Source organism: Pleurodeles waltl, chromosome 4_1 (genome assembly GCF_031143425.1).
Source record: "Pleurodeles waltl isolate 20211129_DDA chromosome 4_1, aPleWal1.hap1.20221129, whole genome shotgun sequence".
In the NCBI taxonomy this organism is placed as follows: domain Eukaryota; kingdom Metazoa; phylum Chordata; class Amphibia; order Caudata; family Salamandridae; genus Pleurodeles; species Pleurodeles waltl.
In genome coordinates this window covers 1,018,752,390-1,018,769,356 of record NC_090442.1, presented here as the reverse complement: position 1 = coordinate 1,018,769,356, position 16,967 = coordinate 1,018,752,390, and the positions used below count along the sequence as shown (strand labels likewise).

At 41.9% G+C, this 16,967-nt stretch overlaps 1 protein-coding gene across 11 annotated transcripts in view; it reads left to right on the top strand.

Annotated features, from left to right (window-relative positions):
- Positions 1-16,967, top strand: part of PTPRZ1 (protein tyrosine phosphatase receptor type Z1) — a 572,466-nt gene that overhangs the window by 482,608 nt on the left and 72,891 nt on the right. For all 11 annotated transcript variants that reach the window (XM_069229904.1, XM_069229910.1, XM_069229908.1 and 8 more), the window contains 5 exons: positions 1,435-1,517; positions 3,107-3,241; positions 7,061-7,195; positions 9,150-9,313; positions 15,953-16,088. In XM_069229904.1, the coding sequence (XP_069086005.1) occupies positions 1,435-1,517; positions 3,107-3,241; positions 7,061-7,195; positions 9,150-9,313; positions 15,953-16,088 (653 nt within the window). The remainder of the gene's footprint in view (positions 1-1,434; positions 1,518-3,106; positions 3,242-7,060; positions 7,196-9,149; positions 9,314-15,952; positions 16,089-16,967) is intronic.

Below are 16,967 nucleotides of genomic sequence, written 5' to 3'. Positions count from 1 at the left end.
AGACTGAGATTGGGGTTAGAGGTGCAATCAAGGAAGTGGAGCTGGTGTACTGGGTTAAATGAGTTGACCAAAAATTGGTACCCTCAATTCAATAACTACTGTAGGCAACACTTCTCCATCCTCATTATTATTAGCCCCATGATTTGTGTACACCTGTGTATGAAAATACTCCTCTTTCACCCAGTGTGGGCCTCCAAAACCACAGGTTTCAGTCACTGCTCCTGTGCAGAGTATTTCTTAATGATTGTGAACATACAGTTAAGCCTTTATGATCCCTCACTATGGTAAACAAGGCAAGCCCCTGAGTAGGGTTGCATTTTTAAGCCCTTTGAGGACCCCTAGACAGCTGGAATATTCTACTTTTGATTAGGGCCTGAGGGGGCCACCCATGTTAATCCCCACTATCCCCTATGCTGGGATCTCTTGTTGCCTCTCTTTTGATCATTCTTCCCTTCAGGGTCACATGGAGTAGTGTCAGCACGTCCAGGCGTACAGTTCTGTGCTTCAAAGTGATGTGGATCTGTGGTATTCCACTTTTGACTATGTCAGAGCAAGTATTTCCCAATCTTGCCAAGGTTTGTCATTGGTTTGGTATGAGATGAACTAGGAACAGGGCCCTTGAATCTCATGTGAGAATTTGGGGTTTCAAATGAGCCGTTGATGCTCAGTTGTATTAAAGGCCGCTGAGAGATCAAGAAGAAAAAGGGAGTGTTCTTCATTATCCAAAATGCAGTGCATGGTATGCTAACTAATGGTATTGGCCATTTCATTGCTGTCATTCTTATGAAATCCATATGCTTATGCACCTTTCATTGGTTTTCCCAAAGCAATGAGCGATTTCTACTGGTCTATAATTACTGGGTAGGTTTGGGTCACCCTGCATTTCTTCTTAACTCAACATTATTGAGTCTAGGAACATACATAATTTTAGTAATTGTAGAGAAGAGTGACTTATATGCCATGTTCTGGGGGGAAACTGGAAATTTGTTTTGATCAGGATGTCTACTAAATGGATTATTAATGTTGACAGTGGGGTTCAAGGAATTAACAATTTCAGACAGTTGTTATTCTGAAACTGGACAACAAGTACATGTTCTAAACATTTCTGATCTTGGAAGTCTTGAAGTGGCTAGATATTAACACTTAATTCATGATTAAGACCGAAACCTTTAAATTGCTGTTTATGTCTTTTTAGGTATTTGAAAATGACACACATTCTACAATAGTAGCAGTAATACTACTAATACTACTACTAATAATAATTATTATAATAATAATATTAATACCACATTCAACATTTAAGACAGCTCTAGAGAAGTAATTAAAATGATAAAATATCATATATCATTGTGTACATTGCCAAATCCTGGGACAAATTACAGTAATCCAAAATTGTATACTATGGTACTCACAGAAACCTTTTGTGTCTTGCAGATGATCACAGCAGAGTTAAACTTTCACAACTTGCAGAAAAGGATGGAAAAGTGACTGATTATATTAATGCCAACTATGTTGATGTAAGTGCCTTATTTGACAATGCATCATGTAGAAATGCATAAGTAGGGGCCAGATGTACTAATACACTGGTCTCAAAAACCAGTATATTTACAACCAGTGTGGAATGTTGTAGATAGACATATGTACCAATAAGTTCCTAGAACCCTGAATCATTAATATTCATGATGTAGGTCACAAATTGTGACGCATGCCAATTACTGGATATCACAAAGTGGTGGCCTGAAAGGGGCAACAGGCTGCCATGCCTGTGACTGCCATTCAATTAATTCGCTTTTTTGTTTTTTTCTAAAGCAGAGTATTTTCCTTAAAGGAAAGAAGGAAAAGTGTATTTTAAAAGTTTCTTTGACAGTTGTCAGTGGTCCCTTGCACCACTGCCAACTCCGCTGAAACGTGTTTCAACATTCAGAAAGACGAATCAATCCAAAGGGAACCCCCCCTTTGGGTTGCCACCCCAGCATGACGGTAGATAACATAGGATGATTTACATCCGCTCTTTCAGTCCTAAACCATTGTTGCATATTGATATGAATTGCTATTTGTAAAGGATGCCTGCAGCATGCCCTTTCAAAATAGCAATTTGTTATCCATTTTGAAGCACATTTTGAGAGTCAGTAAAACTTTACTGACATCTAAAATGGGTTTCGTACATTTGGTAAAATGTTTATGCAGTAGCAAACTCTAATCCGCAGTGTTTGCAACCAAAAAAAATGTTTAGCACTTCTGGCCCTATGTTTGTTGTCAAGAGATGTGTGGGCATGCCATGTGGCATGTCGGTGCCAGCAGTGAAAGACAGACTGAGATCTGGGGTTCACATAGCAGAGTGCGCTGTAGCTATCAGTGAAGGAGTCCTCTTGACATGGTAGCTAACTGTGTAGGTAGGTGTGTGTTATGTGAGAGATCCCTCCAACACCACATGTGACCCTTACAAAACATGGACCCAAGAGGCTGTAAGAACTGGGGGCAAAAGGAATCTATCTCACAGTTCTGAGCTTGTGCCACAAAGGTGCAACATTACTGCCCAAAAGACTCTCAAGAGTTTGTGATCATATGACACACAATATAACTTTTTGAGCAAACAGAATGAGTGTACACCTGTGATAATGAGCACCGGAGCACCCAGACTGAGCACAAGGCTTAGGTATTGAGAACCTTAACACATAAAACAAAATGCAGCTGTGGTAATGAGAACAGCAGCAGACAGAGTGTGTGTACACTTTTGGTATTAAGTCCTGAGCACATAGAATGAACATATAACTTTGGTAATGAGTACCTGAGTAGATGGTGTGAGGTTATGGCTTTGGTAATGAGTACCTGAAGGAAGTGTGTGCATAGACCTTTGGGTATGAGTAGCTGAGAAAAGGCATACGCCTTTGGTAATAAGTACTGGCCTGTACGGGTTAACACGCATCTTAATGAGTACGAGCGTGCAGAGAAAGCATTAGTCAATTAAAATGGGGGCTATATTTAATATAGTGTGACTTTAGACTTAGGCAGATTTCAAATATGCTGGTATATTTAAAAAACATTGTGCTATTTGTGTTTGAAAAGACTGCTTCCCAAGTATGATTCTTTTTATGCTAAACTTTAGGGCTACAATAGGCCAAAAGCATACATCGCAGCCCAAGGGCCGTTGAAGTCAACAGCAGAGGATTTCTGGAGAATGATCTGGGAACATAATGTGGAGGTTATTGTAATGATAACAAACCTCGTTGAAAAGGGAAGGGTAAGTCATATGCCTATGTTATTGTTTACTTTGTGGGTCTGTTGCCATGCCTGTTGTTCATGTAGTGTTGTAGTGTGATGGTTATTATAAAGCTACACTTCTGGAACATGCCACATCCGCATCAGGAAAATTAAGAAGCGTTAGCAAAACCAAACGGTCTTGCCTTCTTTTTGCAAGTGTTAAGCTACTGAATTTGCCAGTGCTTGTTGCTAAACATTGTTTAAAAAAAGGAAAAGGAAACATATATTTTACGGTATCTCAAAATTGTACATTGAATTCAACAATTTCAATCTTTATAAAGGCATGTTTTATTCTTCAAATTTCAAGGAAGAAATTTAAAATTATAATTAAAAATTCCTGTTGCATGTGATCCAGCTCACAAATAACACAAAAGACCAGTTGCAGCTATTTGAAAAGACGCAACAGTCTATGAGAAAGTGTCAGAATTTATAGGAGAATACTTGTCTTTTACTTTCCACGTGGCCTTCAAGTTGACCACATGCTCTTGTCCTTTGATGTTCTACAGCAGCCCAGGGAGCAGATTTCGAGGCCTCCGGTAGAAGGGACATCCCCTATCTAAACACTCTGAGTAGCCCTTCTGCCTCAAATTGAGGCAGAATGAGTGCAGCAGCCTGCTTTAACCCCAGCACCATAAATGCTGCCTTTATGTGCAAAGGACGAGGCCTTTCATGAAGCATGTGGAAAGCAGCAATAGAAAACTAGTCTGATAAAGTCTGCTCTTTAATCAAACCTGACAAAAATATACCTGTTGCCCTTGGTGCAACATTAGCCCCCGCAGCCCCTGCGGTGAGGGAGGCCCCAAGCACCAGCGGGGCCCTGGCCAGCACTGTTCATGGTCTGCGGGCCCTCTGGCCTGAGAGCTCCTGACTCGGTCTGTAGAGTGGGGTCCTCATCCATGTATTTTGCAGGGTAGTCCCCTCAATTTTCATTACGCATTTTTTGTTTCAGTTCTTTTACATGTCAGTTGTGGGTGATCGGGAGCAACACGAAGAGCGCGTAAGATGCGGATGTGAGAGGAAAAGCAGCACAAGGGAGAAAGAGCAAGAAAAAACATGCACTACCATGGAGAGTTTGCAGAAAAACTAAAAAGTAGTTCTCTAAAGTGAGCTGCGGTAGGGTACAAGTCCTCCAATTAAAAGCATGGTAAAAAAAGCTCTGCTCTATGGGAGAGACAGATACAAGAAGAGGTAGGAAGCCATTGAATAAGAAACAAGCAATTGGGATTGGCAAGAAAGCAAACAAATGGAAAGCTATCGACTGGCCCAAAGCCTATTCTAAGCATTGTTACTGTACACAATAGGCCTTTAAAAACAAACAATTAAAGGCCATTTGAAGATGAGACCTAAAAAAAGTAGGTACTGGGGCAAGGAGGTGAGACTGTGCAGTGATAGTATGAATCCTATATATCCTTGAAGCAAAAGCTGTTTGCTAAACTGAATTGTGCACAATTTCATGAACTGGAGTAAACTGCTGTTCAGTTCTATGTATAGGGCCATATTTATAAAACAAAAACCATGCAGCACAGTAAGTCACCTTGCAGTGCTGTGCTGCTTGATAGGGAAGGAGCAGGAATGCGCTGTACTTAACATTGTATGGAGCATTCCTGGCTTTCTGCTGTGCTGACGCACAATATGCTGCCTAGTGCACGTGCAGGGGTGCCGAAGTTGTGAGCGGGATTGTTGTTGTGCACATAGGGAAACCTTCCTGCACAAAAACAATCCTGAGAGGTATTTTCCTCTTTCTATGTGTGCTGCAGAACGCAGCAGAAGTAGAAAGAGGAAATAAAGAGGAGAAATAACGATATTTCTCCTCATTACACCTCACGTGCGGAGGCGTGGGTTTGTGCCACATTCCCAAGTCTACCTGTAATGGGAAATCTGGGAATGCTCCAAAATCGATGGGTGGATCTGTGGGAATACCAACGCTCCACTCATGGAACGCCTTCCCAGGGCGGAGTAATGCAACGCAGTGATTTGCACTGCCTTGCTTTACTCTAAATCGATCAAACCAGGCAGGCCCGCTCGAAGTGGCCTTGCCTGGCTCGAAAAATCTGACTTAAGAGTTGAGCTGCCCTTGTGCCCCATTGCGTGGTGCAAGAGCAATGCAAGTCTTTGTTAAAAATGTTCCATAGTTTTAATTCCCTGTCAGAAAACCGGTGGACACTTGGCAATTGTTGCCTATCATGTTTATTGGTAACAGAAGCAATAACTCCCTTCTCCTACTCCCACAAGCCCTTGCTTCCATCTGCCCAGGAGTAGCAATACACAGCTCTTGAGCTACGAGAGGTTCCCTTCTATTATAAGTTCTCTCTTTAGTCGGGATCGGACTTCCTACATCATTCCCTGCAGGATGTGCACATGAGACTTTCCTTTCTGGTAATTTCACATTGCTTGCTACTGAGAATTACAAAGAAAGTACTGATGCATTCAGTTAAACCATTTGCAAACTATGGGCCTCATTTACAAGCCCCTTGTCTCACCGCTGCATAATTTTTTTGACACAGAGGCAGCGCTAGCAGAGGGTGATTCTCCTTTACCCTGACTAGAGTGAGGGTCCTTGCTTGGAACTGTCTGCCAACCAAAGACCCCATCTCTAACAACGACCCTTTGTTTTTGTTTTTTTTGTTTTTTGGGTGTGGGTGGGTGCATTGGTGGAGGACAGACTGCCTCTCAGGCAGCTCTTGGCACAAAGCTCTGCTCCTCCAAGGCCATGCCCCCTCTCACACAGTGAACTTTGTCTTTTGGTTGGCAGGTATGTGAGTGACAAATAAAAGACTGTGACTATATTTAACAAGCTGTTCCATATTTTGCAGTGTATTGTCTTTTGTTTTATTTCTGATTTCTGAGGGACATTGACAAGATACTGAATAGTTAAGGGACGTGAAGGGAAATGAGGGGAACGATTATAGGTTTAACGTTGAACAATACAAAATGGCTGTTGATGGCTTCTAGGCCAAAACAAAAAAATAGTCTAACTCAATATAGTGGCCTCTCATGGATTGTTGAAATGAAGCCTTGTGTGTTGGTCTCCTATTTCTATTGTGTAACTACAGCTGTCTCAGTAAGGAACTTTAACCTTGGTGCAAATGGCAATGTAATGTCTTAACATTTTACACAATGCTTCATCTTGAGTTTGAGGATCCAAATCAAACGTGACCTAATTTTATGGCAGTCTCAGTCTTTTTCAGACACATCTGCGTTGTCAGAGTCTGATTGTACAGATTTGACCTGTTGTGTTGTGCGGCAGGTACTCTCATCTGCTATGTAGAAAAATTCAACTGCTTAGCACTTTAGTACAGGTCGGTATTACTGTGCCTGACAAATAAATATTGATTGCTCAACAAAGGGCGCATTCCCAATGGTTTCTTACCTCTCCTGGCATGGTCCATGCTCCCATCACAGATATATGCACCCAATGATAATGTTTTACCTCATTTGTGGTGGGACCAGCTGACAGATGTGGAGATACAGCATAGTAACTGTGGACCTAGACACTGTTGGCAAGGGAGAACCTCCATTTTTGTCACATACAAGGAAGCTATATAGTAAGAAAAATAATCAATAGTACAGTAGACATTATGCCGCCACAGGAATGTATTCTAGCCAACATGCTGAGCATTATATCAAGTGTCTGACATAGCACACCACTATTGCAGCAGTCCATGGGATTGCATGAAAAGCTTTCTTAGGTGCACTCTAATCCTATCAATAATGTGCAGGAAGAATGTTGATTTTATTGTTGGAATCCTTCGCATGTGCAGAGTGATTGCATTCTGATCTCTTTCCATGTTTGCTACAGAGAAAATGTGACCAGTACTGGCCCGCTGACGGCAGCGAGGAATATGGAACATACCTGGTGACTCTGAAGAGCTCGCTCGTGCTAGCCTATTACACTGTACGGAAATTTACTATTAGGAACATGACAAGCAAAAAGGTAAGTATTGTAGCGGAAGAAAAGGTACTCGTTGGTTTTACTTTCAAGTTTGCATAAATGTTGTACTCTTTCTCACACATTTGCTGGGTGCCTTTCAGTATCTCCGAAAAATATGACATATTTTAACGTTAGTAGTGCAGGATGGATCCCAGCTGCCGTCATTGGGAGCTGTGATGCAGGAAGGGCTAGCTCAAGACTGGCTCGCCATCTTTCTTATCTGATCAGAGGACGGACAAGACAGAGGAAAAGAATTAAGGCAAAAATGATGAGATTTCATCTCATAGAATGGTGACAATCGTTGCAGTGAGGATGCCAGTGGTGCAGCGAGAATTATTAGTGAACACCAGTATCTAGCAAGTAAATCTAAAATGTCAAGCACGATGTTCCTATGCCTTACTGTGATATAAAGTACCAGTAAACTAGACATCTACTATGCCTTTCCTGTAAATGCTGGAACCGGCTGGCTAGATACTGAATTCCATGTAAAATGTTATTACAGGTCAAAAGAAGGTAAATTAAAGCGAAATGAGAAATGGCTGCGTTACCTGTAGTTTTCTGTTGTTTTTCCTTGTCTCTACTTCTGAAAGTTTAAGGTATAATTCATTATTGTGCAGTATCTGGATGCTTCAGTTAGCTCAAAATGGGTGTTTGTACTGTAATGCTTTCTTGAACAGGGTGCCCCCAAAATATGTCTTACTCACATCCTCAAACAATCTTAAGATAAGCTGCCTACAAGGTTCTGACTTACATTCAGTGCAATGTCATAAAGTAATAAGGGGGTGCTTGATTGCTGGTGTATCATGAGCCACTTCTATGCAACAGGCTGATAAAGGCGTGCTTATACATGAACAGTCACCAAACGTTTCAGCATCAGGTCAAAATCCTCAAGTTCTGATTTCTTTTTTGCCCCTGCTCGCCTTCTGTTAATGCTTGGATACCACTATATCACTAGATCTTGTACAAAAATTGGTTAATTTATTGTTTTTTTAGGCACACAGCAAGGCAGAAGTTACCATTAGGTTCTGAAGAAAGCCTCTACACCTCTGTTGAGGGTGACAGGCAGAAACATGTCGACCTTCTTTTAGTGAACACACAGGAATAATGATCCTGTGCTGTCATGGTTTTAAACCTGACGCAGAGATGCACAAATAATTCCTTTAGCATACTCTGGAGTTAGTTTTAATGCACATCCCTGCTTTCTCCTTTACAGTTGGGTTATTTTTACAAATTAATTTACACTCTGTCCATACACCACATCTTGCTTTCCAACATAGGTTTTAAGTACCTCTTGAAAACATCCGCCAGAGCACCTTCCTCCTAGTGGAACGGGTTGTGGCCTGCACCGTGGTTAGTTATCGCAGGGCGAGGAGGTCCCCTATGATGAAGCATGCCACCTCTAGGTGTGTGAGGGAATTTGCCCTATAAAGGGAATATCACTATCACAGCGAGGCCACGTCATTGACACGTTTTTAAGTTATTGACTTTGCTCTTTCTTTTTCTGCTTTTAATTATTCTGGCCTTAGACCTAGAAGTTTTCTAGTGATATATTGTGATGTAAATGAGGGGGAGTTAACCCTGGCTGGTCTTTAAAATTCACTGAGCCCTAGTAGTGTGAAAGGGCTACTTGAATACCTCCAGTTGGTTTAGTACTTTGCCAATGTGATTTCAATTTGATTGGATTTTTTTTACAAAAATGATTTGGCCAAATAAGGCAAGGTGAATACAAAAGTTACTATAAGTGAACTCCTGAAGTAAATTCATTCCCACTAATGAATTAGTAATAATATCTCATCAGACACTCGCTGACCTATGCTGTTTGAAATATGTCTGCATATTTCTCCTTTCCTGTGAGTGAGAGTCATTTAAACAAGAGTCTTTTCAAATTAGGTAGCTAAAACTTTGTATGCAAATGACATGTAATGATCTGGACTAACAGTGGTTTCTATTTTATCAGGGTTCACAAAAAGGAAGATTAAATGAGCACACAGTTATTCAGTACCATTACACTCAATGGCCTGATATGGGGGTCCCCGACTATACTCTTCCAGTGCTCACCTTCGTGCGAAAGGCTGCATCTGCTAAACACAACAGCATGGGCCCCGTTGTAGTTCATTGCAGGTACGGTACTCCCTTGTCCTTGTTACATCTTTTGGAATTCCTGTCTTGTAGCATCCAGTTCATATCTATTTCACCATTACTTCTTTTTTTTTCTCTGTTTTTCCTTTTCATTTTAATAGATGTTTTGTATTGCTACTGTTAATCATATAAACAACATGTAATTACAGGTATAAGAATACACATAAAGGCCCAGATTAGGAGTACCTAGAATGTCATCTTTTGTTTACTGCACCTGCTAAATACCATTAACCACGGTGTGGTATTTACTGGGAGTAGTAAATAACTCCTATTCCTTTTTAACAGATTTAACTCGTGGGAAATTGTGGTGGTGGCACTGGTTGGTAATAAACTCAGAATTTAATTATGTGCAGTAAATGGAATTATCCCACACATGAGAACTTAACCCTCGTAATCGGGCAAACCAATCAATATGCACAACAAGTCATTAAAAACAATGCCGTAATCACATACTGTCTTGATCAAAAATGTGATTGCCCAAGTTTAACACTATTCTGTCTACCATTCTTTCTTCTGACATAATATCATCATAAATTAAGACATAAAAAATAAATTTACGAATACATTTAAAACATGAACATTCTGATAAAATGTGTAATCGAAGGTTGATTGACAGTATTACAAAATCTACAGACTCTACCTTCATAAAATAGACATGTATAGGATCTTGTAATTGTGGATGCGTACTCCAGATATTTATAAATATCCCAGACGGTGTTTATTCAGGTACCAGTATGTGCTAAAATGTAGCAAAAAATCATTATTAATTTTGCTTAGGGTAAAATAACAAATGATTCAAGAATAAGGCCTTTTCACCCAAAGAAAGTGTGTGAGCCATTGAGAACCATATTTCTCATGGTTGTATTGCTATGTTTTGTCCTGGAATCGGATTTATACAGCACCTTATAACATACGCTATTGTGGGGCTCTGAAGCCCATTATCAAACGGGTAGCGCACTACACCACAGATGTGTCTTTGTAAGAGTGATGTAATTACTCTGAACTTATGCTGGAAATGTTTTGGTCTTGTGTGTGACAGACCAGAGTGATACTCATCGTGTCCAATGCAAAAAGAACAGTTGATGGACGGAATGTTCACCAAATCAAACATTCTCCCCTAGTCACAGATCTGGGTTTAATCCATCAGTGTTTTTGCTCACCATGCCATTCCAGTTTGGACCCAGCCATATGCAAATCAGTCTTGACCCTGTTCCTCATGGGAAAAGTCCAGCCCGAACTGCCAGGCCATGTCCTCCCTGGACCAGAAACAAGCATTCTGGGACCTGTTTCGGAGTATCACCTCTCTTCAGCCAGGCTAGCTTGAAACCTGGCCTGGCAGTCTAGGCTGCACTGTTCGCACTGGGAACGGGGTCAAGACTGATTTGCATATGGCTGGGTCAAAACTGGGGTCGCATGGTGAGCAAAAGAATTGATGGATTAAACCCAGATCTGTGAGTGGGGGTGAATGTTTGATTGGTTCTATATTCTGTCCATCATTTGTGTTTGTTTGCTTATCGTGTCCAAGCACAGAACTTCACAGTGTGATGGAGAAAGGATAACTGAAAGACATATAGTAATATAACTAATGTTTGGGGATTTTCAATTTTAAATATGGTGGGATATAGGGCCGTGACCCGAAGGGAGAGGTTACCTTAAGATCCTCTGGGATGCCAGCCACATGTGGCAGACCTCTTCATGCATTGGGCGGATGTCCTCTTTTGTGCTGAGTTGTTAAACTAGATCTTGTTTCAATGCTTAATGCAACTCCAAATAAGTAACTAGTTTTAGCTGTCTGTGTTTTAAACCACTTTACTGGATTGTCAGATTACTGAAACCATGTATTTATGCTTATTCTGCACCTAATACCACCTGGAGGCCAATATCTTAAATAAATCCCAAGCAGTTATCAAGGTGAGGCTACTGGTATGGTTATCAAAATGTTTTACGAAGACTGGCTAGTAATGCAGCAGCTAAATACACTGCGGCATATCTATGGGATACTTGCAGAATGCAGCGCAGCAGGTCATCTGTGTCACTGGTGCCCTTTTTGCAGCCTAGCGCCAACGCAGGGATCCTTGCGCCATGGTGAAAGGGTGCCTGTGTTGCATGCAGGATTGTTTTTGTAAAGCAAGGGACGCCTCTCTGCACAAAACTAATCCTGCGAGGCATGTTCCTTTATTGTGTGTTGCAGAACGCAGCACACATAGAAAGAGGAAGTAATGAGGAGAAAAAAATATATTTCTCCTTGTTACGCCTCTCCTGGGGAGCTGCAACTTTTTTGTAACATTCCCAGGTTTATATGCTCCTATAAGTCTGGGAAAGCATCAAAAACCATGGGAGTAGCATGGGAATACCCAAGCAATGTCTATGGAACGCCTGCCCAGGGCAGAGTAAGCCAACACAGCAATTTGTGCTGCATTGCCTTACTCCAGATCTTTGGAGCCACTCAAAGCCATGCAAATTGGCTTTGTGCGGCTACAAAAATCTAAATTAGAGGCTTGCGTCACGCATGTACCAAACGTGATGCAAACTTCTCATAAATATGCCCCACTGTGACCAATATCACAGTGGGCCCTAAACACTGCCCCAAAAGCTTCTAATAGAAGGCTTCTTCTGTCACACACAGAAGCTATAGAAGAGACTCTTCCTGCAGTTGCTTTTTTCAAAGGACTGAGCCTGCAATGATGAAACCCTCAAAGCCCCCCATTTGGAAATGAGAATCTACACAATGGCCTATGCCCACAAAGAGTATGCACACCCCAAATTGTTCTGATGTCAGTCGCTCCATCTCTGTTCTTATCCTCAACCTAATCAAATCCTCCTATTGCAAGACATTTCTCTTTCTCACTCTTTTCATTCTGTTTCCCTCTCTCCCTCTTGCATAAAAATACATGCACACGTATTCTCTTCACTTCCTCTCTCACCGTCTCTACATGCTCTGCCTTCTCTCACCTCTCTCTCGAACAATCATTTTTTTGTCTCTGCCCCATGCGTACATTCCATATTCTCTATGTATCACTCCCTCTCCACATATCCTCCTTCACATTTGAAGTACTCTCCCTCTACAACGGTGACCTTTTCTCCACTCAACCACTCTCACATCAATACCCTAAAATCCCTGCACCACCCCAAATTTCAGATGTTTTCCCTCATGGTTCCCCTCTGCTAAAACAACCTAGCTTCAAACTAAGGCCCATATTTATACTTTTTTTGCGCCGCATTTGCGTCATTTTGTGACGCAAAAACGGCGCAAACGTTCAAAATACAATTGTATTTTGTAAGTTTGCGCCGTTTTTGTGTCAAAAAGCGTCGCAAATGCGACGCTAAAAAAAGTATAAATGTGGACCTAAGTCCTGTGAAAGGGCCCCCGGATACCACACACACAGTTGCTTCATCGCTACAGTGCCATTTGGACTCTAAATGTATAATATTTTATGTGGCAGATGTAATTATCTAGAATGGTTTCACTTTACACCCTGTTTTAGCGTGTTAGTTTCTGCTATCAACACTACTGTTTTTATGTGCACGGCAATTCTGTTGGGAATGTGGTGCAAACAAATACATCCAAATACACATAAAAATATGCCAAGCAAAACCTGGATGCAAAAGAAGCCTATTTCCGAACATAACTAAACAGTGGAAATACACACCGTGAAACCAAACAAGATACCACTTGTTGGGTTTCTGTAGCTGTGTCACTTAACATAGCCACTTCAAAGCTCCTTATCATGAGGAAAGGAAGGGTGATTGACATCTGTGGGGGGAATCGCCACCTACTCAGAAGTCACCTTGCTCTCGGGACGGTCGCTGGATTAAAGGGCCGTCAAGGCATGGGCCCAGAATATCAGAGTCAAAATATTATTTGACAGAAATATTTTGTCCTAAATATTTTATTTTTTATTTTATTGAATGTTTAGCATATTAAAACGAAAGATGACAACCATCCATTAGCATAGACAGCAAGTTATTTGTATTCATAGAAAATCATGTCAACAGTTACCTTATTACTTAGATTGCCATACAGTTCCCATCTCCCCTGTGTCAGCAGCCTAGTGTGGCAGTTAAGGATGTTATGTAACTGTTGGGGCAGTTAGCGAATATGTTGTGAGTGGACTCTATATGTTCTTTGGTCGGGATGATGGCGGTAATTCCTCAGCATATAGTTCCAGCTGCTCTTTACAGTAGGTCATATTGAGCAGCCATTGACTATGTTATGGTGCAGCCTTTCTACCCAATACACAGAAACTCTCCTCTTCTTGTAGTAGTAATGCCACTGCCACAAATGTATGCCATGTGGGTTGCAGCTGCTTGACAAGTCCTAGCAGACACACTTGAGGAGTGCAAGGCACTTGTTCCATAGTCATCACTGATAAGTCAGGTAGTTCCTGGGCCCAGAAGTGTTGAATGGGAGCACATGACCGTGGTAGGTGAATAAAGTCAGCCATAGGTGTGCCGCAGTGAGTGCAGCTGGCATCCTCCTGGAGACCATATTTTGCCAATTGGCAGGGGTGTAATACATGTGCTGTAAGTATGTAAAATGAATAATTTGTAAATTACAATTTGGTGCGAGCATTTGCGATAATGTACAGCAAAGCTTCCAGTCCGCATAGGTTCATCTAAAGTAGCGTTCCACCTGTCTAGTGTTGGGTTTGACGTGAGGTGTGTCCTGTTGTGTGGCATCATAAGAGTGTTTTTATGAGATTCCATCATATGGGCAGGGGCGTAGCTTGGTCAGGATGACTGGGGGGTTGTGAGCTTCAGGTTTCCCAACAATGCACTGGGACAGCGTGTTAAAACACTTTGAGAAACTGGAAATGGGGGGGGGCTGAAGGGGCACTGTAAGGAGGGTGGATTGTTAGTTGTAGTTAAAACACAATATTTTTCAAACTAATCAACATTTTCTAAGGCTTTAAAAACATAAGAGAGAGTGTATGTGTGTTTTTGTCAGTGTGGGCATGTAAAAATTCCAGGTGAAATCCGACGGACACTTCACATTACCTGACTGAAAGCACATGTACCTTACCATTTACTACAGAATACATTTTTTAGGGGGTGTAACACCCCAAACACCCCCTCCGGAGCTACGCCCCTGCATGTGGGGCTGGTTAATAGTGTTTGTAGTGCACTGAGTGTTGGGGGTTCTGCTGGGAAAGTGGAGTATAATGCCTTCATTGCGCCCAGAGGCGGTAATATGTGAATGTGACTAGGGGTTTTGATGTATGCTGGATGGTAGATCCGCCAGCTCTGTGAATTGGCCCGCTAAGTATACATCACCCATAGTCTTTAGCCCTGCACCATCTAGGAGACCAAGGGCAGTGAGTCCATGTGTAACTGGAAGAGCTGGATGCTACCATGAGGAGAGTGCCGAGGCACATAGCGGAAGTCTCTGGGCGCGTGCACATAATTGTCGCCACGCCGTCGTAGTACAATCTGTTGTGTTTATTTCACCTCTCATCTACTCCGAGTGTTTGTGTGGTAAAGTGGAGTTAATTGGACGCGGATAGGCATCTTTTCCTAAATATTCTTTACAAAAATATTGCTCCATTGGCACTAATAATAGGTAATCTGCATCCAACGGGATGATACTTTTGTAAGCAATGTTTAGGGCACAATGTTTCCACAAGCACTAGAGAAAATCGAAGCACAGATTGAAGTCAAGTAAAAGCTTAAACATAATAAAAATTGTATTTGACACCTTCAAATTCAGAAACAGTTTTTGCAGCCGATCAAAAAGTTACAAACCGCTTCAATTCACTGTTTCGCTTGGCCTCTGGCTACGGTAGACCCGCTGTAAGGGTGTGAACCGGCATCACTGTGAAGAACCGTGGTTTGTTTGTCTTTTCACAATGCGAACTTTGGATGTATAAAAAGGTTAGTGCATGTCTTCAGCACATAACACGGCCAAGTTCCACCTAAGCTTCTGGTTAAAGGCTTGAAATGCTACTAACAGGTAGAGTTGCCACGAGATATACATGGTCAGGCAATGAAGATAATGCCGTGGCCACCGCCTTGGCCTTTCCACAGGAGTAAAAGATTTCCCGATGATATACAGAAATAATGTGGTTGTATTGACGGGTGGCAGGGTTCTAAGATAAATGTAGACGATGTCCCGATTTCTCACACCTTCAGAGCGTTGTGTTTTTAATTCTTAATTGTTGGAGATGAGGTATTTTGTAGCAAATAACCACTGGGTTGTTGATAAAGTTCATGTTGCTTTCCTTGGGGCTTTGTAAAGCGCAGTCATAATGAACAATTGTAGAAAAAGGTGATCTCGCGTAGCCATGAGTGTATGTCACGAAAAGGTTGTGTCAGATTAATCGGCATTGCCGTGCATGACTATGTGCTGCTATGAAAACCAATAAAAATCTATTGAACTAAAAATAAAACCTCTGGTCAAATGCTACCCTAGATCACGAATCCAGTAGCCCAAGTAGAGCTTGGTAAGGTTTGGAATGTAAACACAGCACGTTGGCTGTGCAGTGGTGGGTAAGATGGAACAACATGTCACACGGTTGGACCTGGCTGCCATGATCCGCTAGCGGTTTGTATGGTGATGCGCTAATGCAGCAATGAACCACTACTGTTGAGGCTTCCTCTCATGGTGTCCTTGTGTCTTTCCAGTGCTGGCGTCGGTCGAACGGGGACATATATCGTGCTGGACAGCATGCTGCAGCAAATTCAACGTGAAGGCACTGTTAATGTGTTTGGCTTCTTAAAGCATATACGCACACAGAGGAACTACTTAGTGCAAACAGAGGTAAGAACATAGTTGAATAAAGAGCTGTACACAAGTGATGGATGTGTGTGTAAAAACGTATGAGGTGGGAGCAGAGAACGAATGGCTCATCAGTCTAATCTGCTTCTCTTGTCTTTTATACTTAACTAAAGTGGTAATCACCTACATTTACTGCAGAAACTAGCGAATTTCGTACACCTATCTCCCAAAAATCACACATGAAGGAAGCTCTACGGCTCCATTACGTCCTTCTGTGAAGATTTATGGCTCCATGAGCCTTCGGACCACAGGTCATTTCTCATGGCATCTTGATCTAAGTTCAACCTTGAAATGTCCTTTAGTTTCATGTTTATCCTTTTGTTCTAGACTGTGCATGTGAAAGCCCTTGTGCTGCCTCTTATAGCGATCTGACAATATCAATGGCACAGTTGTTATGTGTGCAGCTTTCCTGCAAACAATGGAACAAGACACAATTACACAATTGTCAAACGAGAAGCCCTTATTTACACAAAGGCATTTGTAGGAAAATTCATCTTTTTGTGTGGATTTTGGTGACCTGGGTAGCTGTTGCTTCAGAGCTGTTTGTTTGTGAGGAGACAGCAGGTTAGCTACATTATATTGCTCCTGATCTGCACCTAGCAAGGGAATTTTGAGAGTGGGTGGCGATTTAACGTGACACAGGTTTAGCAGTGATGTTGCTGCAGACCAGGCCCGGTTCTAGCGGGTGGGCCAGGAGGGCCAAGCCCAACCAAACATGGCCTTTGGCCCTCCCAGTAAGAGCAAAAGAGGCCACAGAGAAAGCAACTGTTAAGTGCCTCCTCCAGGTCGGCAAATGTGACTTTTTTCACTTTTGTTTAATTATCAGTCAGGGGTCAATGGAAATCTTTTTAATACATTTTA